This window comes from Echinococcus granulosus (genome assembly GCF_000524195.1).
Source record: "Echinococcus granulosus chromosome Unknown EG_S00142, whole genome shotgun sequence".
Taxonomy (NCBI): Eukaryota; Metazoa; Platyhelminthes; class Cestoda; order Cyclophyllidea; family Taeniidae; genus Echinococcus; species Echinococcus granulosus.
The window spans coordinates 98,068-109,057 of record NW_020170522.1 but is presented as its reverse complement, the minus strand read 5'-3'; the positions used below and the strand labels follow the sequence as shown (position 1 = coordinate 109,057).

At 45.1% G+C, this 10,990-nt stretch overlaps 1 protein-coding gene across 1 annotated transcript; it reads left to right on the top strand. All coding sequences in view use genetic code 11, as the record gives it.

Moving 5' to 3' along the window:
• Positions 1–1,223: 1,223 nt before the first annotated feature.
• Positions 1,224–10,967, top strand: EGR_09308 (60S ribosomal protein L11; the record flags this gene model as incomplete). Its single annotated transcript, XM_024498557.1, has 16 exons — positions 1,224–1,470; positions 1,503–1,681; positions 1,726–1,800; positions 2,270–2,355; positions 2,404–2,668; positions 3,494–3,619; positions 3,657–3,739; positions 4,028–4,228; positions 4,276–4,407; positions 4,451–4,666; positions 4,764–4,911; positions 5,976–6,414; positions 7,448–7,727; positions 8,550–8,753; positions 9,949–10,176; positions 10,613–10,967. 16 exons carry the CDS (start codon positions 1,224–1,226, stop codon positions 10,965–10,967), a joined length of 3,264 nt encoding a protein of 1,087 aa, XP_024347030.1.
• Positions 10,968–10,990: the final 23 nt, after the last annotated feature.

The following is a 10,990-nucleotide window of genomic DNA, read 5'->3' as shown; positions in this document are numbered from 1 at the left end:
ATAAACCACTATCGTATTACATAGCCTCCCTCCTCTTTTGAGCGTCGTCCCCGGCGCTCCCACAGGTCAACCTCCCGCGTCAGCCATTACAACGCAGTCGGCGCAGTAAAGAAACACCCACGAGCCGACCGTGCCAGTCACCAAATTAGCGTGCAACTGCGGGGATACTTGACCTCAACGTCATTAATCCCTCTTGGCAGCTTAACTGGATCTGGGGTCTCGTCCAGTTTAGGGATTTGATCCAGGATGGGGAACTGCGTCGGCCACCATGCGTGTCCATAGATAGATGCAGGAACACTGGCCTAAAAGCAGATTTGAGTAAGGAAGTACAAGATTTAAAACAGGTCCATGGGGGACGGTAGGGAAAATCCGTAACGAAACTTCCAGATGTTTCACGGCTAGTGTCGCTTCAGTTGTTAATAGCTTTTCTGCAGAACACGGGACTGGGAGAGATGCCGAAGGTAGACGTCAACATCAACCCTTCTGTTGAAGGTCATCACCATCCTCCCATCCGTAGCATATGTACTTCTTCCGCTCCACTAAGGCTTATTATGCAGAAGTGGAAAACCAGAATACATGTCTTTTAAGATTGGGTCCCACCGCTGCCACCAATGTAGCGTCCCGAGACTCCCTTAAGACGAAAGAAGACACAATGCTCGGTCAGAATATATATATTCAGCACGGAGAAGGTGTCTGGGGTATTGGCATGGCCCAAAAGGCCAGTCCACCCAGCGAGGTACAAGGGGATTAATTCAAAGTACAAAAGTCGCGCCTCACCAGAACCGAGGGATAAACCACTATCGTATTACACTACTGTACCCTGACTTATTACGACTTGGGATAAAATACGGGCAACTGAATTATTATTCACTAAAATGTTTGCAGTTGATTAGGATTTCAAACTAAATATCAAAAAAGAGACTAGCAAAATGGCAATGCAACTACCAATTATGTGTTTTATGCCTGGTTGACATTAAAAATACTCTTTTAAAAGGTAGCTAAAGGACACCACTTATGTCAAAACTAGTTGAATAGGTCTAATTTTAGTTCCACAATCCTTACCTTCAAACACTTTGCTTCCACACTAAAAGTTTGCGCCATAAGATACCAAAATGCAAATTTCTAGTGATACTTTGGCAGCAAAATTTGACATTTGATTGTTTTAATTCTTGGAGGCAGGAGAGCCACTGCTTTTGAAATATCCGCACGAGTTTTGCCTTCGGATGCATATCAAGAAGAAGCCTAAATGCGAAAATAATCCCATGCGGGACATCCGCATACAAAAGCTCTGCCTGAATATTTGCGTCGGTGAAAGCGGTGATCGTCTCACTCGTGCTGCAAAAGTCTTGGAACAACTCACCGACCAGCAGCCCGTTTTCAGCAAGGCTCGTCTCACCGTCCGAACATTTGGCATAAGAAGGAATGAGAAAATTGCTGTCCACTGTACGGTTCGTGGTGCAAAGGCCGAGGGTATTTGGAATACTTGCCGTATATTTGTGTAGAAATTCTGGAGCGTGGTCTGAAGGTGAAGGAATATGAGTTGCCAAAGTCCTCGTTCAGTGCTATGGGGCATTTTGGATTCGGTCTGACCGAACACATTGATTTGGGCCTGAAATATGATCCCTCCATTGGTATCTATGGCATGGATTTCTATGTTATCCTGGGTCGTGCCGGACAACGTGTGTGCCACAGGTAACTGCCTGAATTAGCTACTTACTTCGTTAGGCGGCGATGCGTCTCAAAAATCGGAACCAAGCATCACGTCACTCGGGAGGAGGCCATGAAATGGTTCCAAAGCAAGTATGATGGTATTCTCATCAACAAATAAAGGAGGAAATATAGGCGGTGCGGTTTACCAGGCTGTCTTGTTTGTCTCGAGGTTTTTTTTTCATGTATTTTATCTTACTGAGTTCCTGCTTGTCTATGCTTTGGCGGTCTGTGCGTCTAGTGAAGACTAACTTTGTACTCTAGGTGTAATACGCTTGTATTAGCCTTTTTGCAGTTTAGGTCAGTAGTGATAAGTTTGTGCTGTGGCGCTGTCTGGGCTGCTGTGTCTTGCGTTTTGAATAGCAAATGTGGTAATGTGATTAGGGCATTGAGCTTTAAGGAGCAGGTGTGCGTAGATTTTGTGGATTGGGGCAAGGCATGCTATATGCTGTTTAGGTTTGCTGTAATTTTTTTTGCCTTCCGGTTTTGATTGAAGCTGTCCGGAGTGTGTGGACTTCGTTGTTTGGGAAACGCTCCGGTGGCTGGCGCCCTTGTGCGCTAGGGGCGCTCGCTGATTTTTGGTTGGACGCTGCCGCTAATTGAGCTTCGTTGCGCGCTTCCTGTGGCGGATGCAAAGCTGAGTCCTGCGTAGGAAAGAGGTGGTGTCGAAGCTACCTCTGGTACGGTTTTTGGCAGGCTAGGATGTAGAATGATGGCAATAGGCCCCTCTCGACCTGCTCATCAGGTTGTTTGGCTTGGCGCGTTCCACGCCTTGTGGCACGTTAGGGCTTCTTGCCTGCCGAGGTCGGCATTCGTGCGCGAGACTTGGGGTCTCACCTTACGACAGGTGGGCTATTCAGGCTGGTCCCCAGCTTTGGTACTCCACCCAGGAAGTGCCTTCACGGAAGGAGAGGCGCGACGATTCTGCGGGTTGACGACCGCGGTCAACCTCAGCATTGAGGTGTGGATTGGCATTAAGAGTGGTTAAAACGGTCGCAGGTGGATTAGCTGGTACTAGAGGCGATTGTTTCGAGAAGCAATTTAAAGGGACATGAATGCAGAATGGGGCTTCTCTGTAGGGTGCGCCTTCTGTTAGATTCTCTCGAAAGTATTTCCGAGAGCCGTGGGATCAATGCTGGGAAATAACCCTTTTGGTAGGTAAACATGAAAGGCAATTTGGGTGCGGTTATTCAACAATGATCGATAATTGAACTCTAGCCAACTGACAGAAATGCCTGTCCAAGCAACATTAAAGCAATTTCTAGTAAACCTTGAAAAAGAATTAGTTGCCAATAATGAATTGCAAAATCATAAACTGCAAATCAAAACTGGGAACGAATTAACAGATCCAAATAATGTAACTCAATTGAAAGGAAGATAATGGGTTCTCGCAAATACACAAAAATGCCATCATATGGCATGTCCTAATTTTAAAAATAATATTCACGAGTCTTCTCTTTATTTTTTTTAAAATTACTCACAACTTTCAGGGTAATATTCACTACTGTTTTCTTTAAACGTCTCGGAAGGTGACTGGCTGAAGAAGCGGTGTTTTGAGCAGATGTCTTCAAAGGTTCCATGGGGTGTCGTGGGGGTCAGGTTATTTGTTCAGTGAACTAGGGCAAAACAATCGGGTACAATAACTAAAGGAACTGGTGCATTATTTTTGCCCGATCTTAATGCATTTTTGTGTGAGATCGAAGTTCAATTTGTTCTTTCACATAGTGCCACTTATTTTTTCTGCAATGCTGAGGGTAAATTAGACTTCATGTTATCGTCACATCAGATGGCCGAAGTGGGTTTTGAGGATCCGGCGGTTGTCCGGTTGTATAATAGTCTTGTGAATACATCTGCCAATGACCCTTATGAGGACGCCATTCGATTTCTGGAGTTTGTTCGTGCCTCAAAGGATGTAATTTATCAAGTGCAAATTATTATCTTACTTATAGACAGATGGCTGTCCTGCGAGGCTGCGTTTGGATGCCCCCACTTTAATATCTGCGGGTGCCAAGCCCCAGGTTATTGAAAGACAGTACGTCCACCTTGTGTACAATTTTTTCTTTGAATTTTGCAGCATGAAATTTCTTTTGCTGGTACAGTTTGAATACACAAAGTCATTACCTTCGCATGACCCTAATTCCATTGATTATGAATTAAGTGATTGGGTATGTTTTGTTTCTTATGTAACCAGTCTTTAAGGCTACTCAAATTTTAGAAAGGCTGAGCATATGCTCACTCAGCCGGTCCGATTGGAAAAATTTCATCAAAAATGATCTGGTTGATAGGTTAGTCTTCGTAACTCAATACTGTTACCCTTTAGATTTGCCAGTACTCACGGTAAAACTCTCGCACAAATATATATGGACATTGGACTTGAGCCCCCTTCGTGCCTTCCGCAGTTGGACGAAGCGGATGATGACAATAGTGATGACGACAAAGTTATTGATGACTCTTCCAGTTTCCCTGCGTTAAATCTGGAAGATCCGGTGACTTTGGTGCAGCGCCTGAAAGCATCTCCTGGGTTTGTCAACTTGTCTTGATTAGAATATGGTGATTTTTCTTTTTTAGGAAAATGCTCTCCCCTAAAAGTGCTAAGATTTCGGCAAGGAATTCTCTACCACGAGCACTGTTCACCGATTCGATTGTCTTTTCTTCAGGCGAGGGTGCATCTTGGCTCTCCGCTTCACAGACCTCTCCTGAGTAAGTTAGCGTGCTCTCTAACGGCGTAAATATCACCTTTTAGGGGTTCTAGCATTGCATCAACTTCCTACTTGCAGTCTACCAGCCATACGGGGAGAGAGTATGTCACCCGTTCTAAATCTGGTACACCTGCGCCCCATTTAGTCCTGATGCCAGCCTCGAAATGTAAGAAGAGTAGACGGAAAGCCAGAACTCCAATAAAGCGGGGTCCTGGTCAACATAGTCGATCACCTATGGTGGGAACGGACTCTAGGAGTAGGTGAGAAGTCACCCCTGTAATTTTGTAATCGTCTGAACGATCATGTGGCCCTCCTCTTAAGAACATTGTCTTGAACACCCTCTCGTTATTCCTCTAGGAGGCGGCGAATACCTTCTGGCTCGCATGGTGGTAGCGGTCGGCGCAAATTGTTGCATCGGTCGGTGACAGAGACACCTAATCCGAAAATGTCGCATCCCCGATGGGAGCGTGCTCGGATGGCGGCCGCGGAAAAAACAAAGGGTCGCGTGGGTCCTCATGAATTTACGTTATTTTAACCATTCGCCTAATGAGATTGTGTGCAAAGAGGTATTTTTAAGAGTTGATGCAGTTTTTTTGCAACTCCAATTGGTCGTAATTTTAATTGAAAATGCATTCCGAAAAGAGGGGTGAATTTGATGAAATTCATGAATGTTTATGTTGGCGTTAGGTGAGGACTCTGCTTTAATACTAAGTCACTCAGATACCTATCATAGGAAATAATATCTTTCCTCCTAATTGTTCTGATGTGAGTCCTGCTAGTCCGTAATGGTTTAGCTCCTAGAATCTCCCCAAGGTAACGAATACCGTGACTTAAATTCACATGCTTTGCTCAAGTGTGCATGGACGGGCACTATTCGTATGAAAATTTCTAATGCGATCCCAATGGAATATAGAAATATGAATTATTTCAATTTCAAAGTACTAATTTGACTTTTGCATTTTTCTCGAGACGCTGTGATCAAAACCGCGCACTAGCGACATTTCGGAATGCAAAATGCATTCAGAATTTCACGCCGCAAATTTTCTCCATAATCTGTTGTTGATGTGGCTAGAAGTATTAAAATCATTTTCAAGATTTTGGGGTAAAAAGTTCATAATGGGTTCTCACCATTCCCTGTCATTCATTGCAGTTATGTCCTGAATCCATGCCCAGGACGAAAACCGGAACAGCCTGACCAAAGTCAATTGTACGGGACGAAGGTTTTTTAGGGCCGACCTACGAATTTCGAATTCAGAAAAATCTATATAGTTACCATTGCTCATCGTGTTTGTTTTTTTTTGCGGAAGACTTAGACTAAGCCATACATTGTGTCAGTTAGATTTTGCTACTCTTGTACATGAAGATTCGCTTTTAGTTTCCGCTTTACTAGCAAAACAATACGAGCAACAGAATGCGAAGTTCAAATTTCACGTGCGGCACTCAAATTCCCCTTATGGGTCATAGAATGCAGGACCCTACGAATGATTAGATGCGTGTGTGTGTGCCCTATGGTCAGAATTCTAAGCATCAAGCGTGCCTCTCCCTCCTTATGAACGCACTCACATCCAGTTGGTGATAGTGGCCGAGTCTCCGCTCAAGCCCTCCGAACCGGGCGCAGTGATGAGCAGCCCCCTGCGTCGACTTCGGCGCGCCTCTTCCCTCCTCAACTTTAGGAGAAGCGATTTGAGTGGCGGCGACAGCGGTGGTGGTGCCTCCTCCGCTGCTTCCACCTCCCGACTGAGTGTCAAGGCGGAGCTGTGGCAACGACGCCAGATGGAGGAGGAGGCAAGTTTGAGCCAATTTAGTGGTGGGGAAAGCAACCTCTCCCAATCTGTCGCCTCTGTTGCCTCGATGGCTTCTCCACAATTTCGACGTCGGACTTCAAACCTAATGGCAAATCTTATCTCCCTCCGCTCACCACAGTCTTCGGCTAAGAGTGCGACAAAGCCCGCCCTTAGTTCGGCGGTCTCATCGCCTCCAGTGTTGAATTTGTCGAGGCTGAAATCAGGTATTGTTTACCGGCATTTACTTTAAGGGGTCTGTGGATTTTCTGCCAAATTGATGTAGCTTTGATGTATTGTGATCAAGAGGCGCCCCTTGTATTTGTTATGAGAGGGTCATTTTGAGTCTCAGGTATTACCTTATATTTAAAAGTCAAAGGGAAATCCACTTTAAATACTACGATTTTATTTGATGAACTAGCTGTCCAACTGATCGGCTATTGAGGCTTCGAATATTCTTTTCATCGGTTTTAATACTAATTGGACATGCTTGTTTTAAGTGCCTAAGATTTGATTTTACTTATTATTTGGCCTTTATGGCTTTGAAAAAGGTCATTAATGGCGTGCAGAGTTCGCATTATATATTTGCTCATTTAAATCCCCTCATGTTATGCGGTTGAAAAGTCCTTAAACCGGCTCGGTTATGCTTGATGTTCAGTATGGTTATCGCTTTTCCCAACATTGGTGAGCGGATATACTTTAAAATCATTTCGGCCTGTTGGGTATGGTTTAGATCCAGGCTGAATGCCCAGGGCATCGTCTTTTTAAGCGTTCCTTAAATGATTGCGCCAATTTTTTGCCACATTAATTGAGACTTGAACTCATTTCTGCCTTCATCATCTACTCTTCTCGTTAAATGAGATGTTTTCGTCTCGAATTAATTTTCTACAAATCTCTTTCACCATCTCTAGATCTGAATAGTCATGAGTGTAATCTTTTCGGTTTCACCGGTGGTAGATAATTTAATGGGAGATGCAGAGTCGCTAGTAGCATCATGAAACGTCTCCGTGTTAATATGTTTTCCTTGCTTACACATCTCACAATATTCCTCTCTGTCGAGTGGCCTATTGCCAACACGTTTTATCCAAATCTTCGTAAAATGGTGCATTGTTCCAACGAAAGTAAGATGAAAAATGCATCTTTTTAGTAGACAGTCGTTGCTTCACCAGCATTTGATCAATTCATGTAGGTTACAAACACAATCTTAGCAGATGGAGGTCCGATTTTCTCAACGAAGCTTATTTATCCTCCTTTGTTTAGAGTTTTCACAACCACGACCACCACTGGTGCCGTTAAAGGATCTCTTCCAAGACCTTGACGCACCTTCCAGCGCCACCACTAGCACGCCCTCCAAATCGGTAAAGACGCCGGCCAAGCGCCCACCATCGACTGGCGCGACGCCAAAGCGTCGTAAAACAGGTCCGAGGGGGCCAGTGGCTGTGGTGGTGGAGGTACCCACCTCTCCACACATCTTCGACGAGGCCACAATGTTTCCCGGGGAGGGAGAGTTCTTCCAACGCACCGCCACCGATCTCCAGCGGTATGTTGATGCTTTTATGAAGAGTTTTGAGAGGGTGTTTGTACGAAATGAGTAAGTCACTTTCTAGGATTCTGTCTAGAACTGTTTTCATGATCTTTCACGTTGGTTTCAGTTCCAATGAGGAAATCCTCCTTAGTACGCGCTTAAATGTGTTCATTAGCCTATGGAGTATAATCAGCCTTGCTAGTTCCAGTAAAGCGGGGCTTATTACTAGTACTGTTAATTTCTGCTCTTTGGACTCTCTGTCTTCCTATTTTGGTTTTATCGAGGGGAAAAGAGCATCGGATTTGTAACGGTGCTAGCTTTTTGTCAACATCAGAGGATTGCACTTTCATTGTGCTCTGTTCCGTTTAACAGCGTTTTCAACTCATTTGAAATCTTATCCCGAGTTTTTTTTTAATCAGCCAAGAAATTCCCCAATCAAATTTTAACGACCCAGTTAGCTCATAATGTAGTTGTGCGAATTACTTTTCTTCTCGTTGCAAGATTTTGATTCGCTTTTGGATCCATTCTAGTGGGTAGAAATAGTTTTGTTGGAAAGCACCCCATTGATCTATTCAGCCAGTGTTCTTTGGTATTGGACGTCGACATTTGTACAACTTCCAGGATAGTTTGTCTTTTAGCTAGGTAGCAATGGCTTGCGGTGAGGCGCTCAAGTTATTATTACTGTTGTAAAAGCCCAAGAGGATTGAAAAGTTTGAAAATTTACAATATGATTTATAGATGCTCATAATCCGAAGTGTTTTAATGCTGGAGTGATTGTTGATACCCAAATCTGAAAAGGAGGGCTCCTGAATTGTCTTCTCCGACCTTTCGCTTCAGAAGGACCCAGCCGCTAGGAGGTGGTGATTCCCATACCACGCCAAGGAAATGCGTTTCCCGCCCTCCTTCAGCGAGTGGTGGCGGTGACAAAAAATTACAGTCAATTGCGGCAAAGAGAGTGGGAGAAGTTACGCCGTCGCGACTTCGAAACCCTCTCATCCCCTCTGGCAACACCCGCAGTGTGATGCGATCTGAGGCATTTGGGTAGGCTCTCTAAATTAGATCTGAGCCATCTTTTAGAACACATGAAAATACTTTTACATTAATATGAATACCAACCTGGGAGAGGCTTTGATTGAGCTTCCGTACAGAGGATAAGACTAGTGCTTCGCCATGCACGCTGTTTAAGTAGTTCAACATTTTGGGGGTTAACCCCGTGTCGTTGTTTCAAAAGCACACTACCTCTTTTCGAAATAATACCCAGCGTTAGCTTTTGGTCGAGATTATGCACTACTGAGATTGAAGTACCCCAGTAAGAAAACGATTTAATTATCTGCCAGGTTCGCGTGCTCACAAGCACACTACTGTGAAGTGGCTGAATTAAGCTTTGGGGAGAGTTATATGCAGGTGGTGATTACAATCCATCATGAGTAGTTAAAGTGTACATCGGCTCTGTGTGCCAATCAAATCATCCAAGAAATTCCCTCTCACCCAACTCATTGCCCTCTGTATTTCCTTCAATTTGAAGGTGTTTTTTGTCGGCGAAATCTCTCCTAACCCCTGAGTCTTCCGTTAAACAAATTTGCCCATGAAGCCAATATTTGAGTCCCGTTCTCCCAGATTTTCTGGTGGACGTGAAGCTTGTGGGACTTTCTGTTTGTGTGTGTGTGTGTGTGGGTGCTGTTTACTTTTTGGCCAGAATTTATCATTTGTGTAGTTGATTAATGTAGCTCCCATTTTCGAGCCCCTTTACCGACCTTTGTCCACTGCTAATCTTGATTTCTGCCTCTCGAGTTGCATTCCCGAGTCTGTTTCATAAAGCTCTGCTTCGAGTTGTTGAGGTGTTTTTCATAGCATTATTCGACTCAAGGCGGATCAGAAACCAAGGCAGATCTGTTAATGTACGCAACAGAAATGCGTGGCTTGTGGAACTATATGCTCTGCGTCGTACGCGGGCACTTTATTGTAGGTTCGGCTTTGCAAGTGGGCACAGCGGTAGGGGAGCTTTTCATACTTCTTGGGCACTCAAAAGTAGGCTAAGGAAGCACACTGTGAGCAGTTGATTATTTTACGGAGGATTTGAGCATATCATCTTCTCTTTTTATACAGTTGGAATCAATTTCTATGGGGGAAAAGGTGGTTGTGCCTACTTGACCCCAAGACACTCGTCACTAAAAATACACTCATATTCGAAGCCCAAAGATCAACAAAGTTAAAATGTGTCCTTTCGCTTTCGAAGGGAACAACCCGTGGTAGGTGGTGGTGGACCCTACACGACACCAAGGAAACGCGTTCTCTGTTTGCATTCGCCAGGTGGCGGCGGCGGCGGCGGCGGCGGCAACAACAACAAAGAATCGCAGCTTACTGCAGAGGAGGAGGAGGGAGGAAATGCCATCTCATCGCATTTCCTAGATCCCTTCAGTCCTGCTGCCAATACTTGCAGTGCGCTTCAGTCAGAGGCATTCGAGTGAGTTAGCCCTTGCGTTAAATGAACATAGCGGCACGATTCCATGATGCTTGAGGCAAAAGTGTTTCAGTAGTGGTTTAATTTTCTGTTAGGTTTTTAATGAGCTATGCACAAAACTTGCCGTTTCGGCTGAAGTTTCCTTCCATCTGATAAGCTTAAACGAATTCACAAGGGTAAGACATCGCCGGTGATTTCCCGTTTACCAGCACTGTCAACGTTTGGAAACACACAGTTAATAGTGGCCTGGAATTCCTCATTATGGCCCCTTTCTCCTCTTTTTACAAGTACTTCACCTCCACGACACTTTGGATTGAGTTTTGGAAGTGGATACCGCTATATAGCCTTCTTTTTCAATAACAGCCGTGCAGCGTCCATTCGTTCACTTACCCGGCGACATTAAATTTGACCTCATGTCACCCGTAAAGCATCCTTTCAGATGGAGTCCCAGTACCCCCTCAACTTCTGGTGGTATGGGAAGAAGTATCCTGTCTCCCCATCAGGTCACTACCAGGCGGATAACGCCTCGCAAAGGCCTCTTCTGTCCTACCGCCAGCCCACTCCGAGCCTTGAGTCCCAGTGCCCCCTCAACTTCTGGTGCCAAGGGGAGAGGTATTCTGTCTCCTTGTCAGGTCACTACCAGGCGGACCACGCCTCGCAAAGGCTTGTTTCGTCCTACCGAAACCCCAACCCCACCCCCACCGCGAGCCCAGGACAATGCAGAGAGGCAGAATGAAGAGGCAACGGATTTGCCCAAAATGCGTCTCCGACCACGCCGCTCTCTCTTCCGGTGAGGGAGAGACAGGTTGCAAAAGCT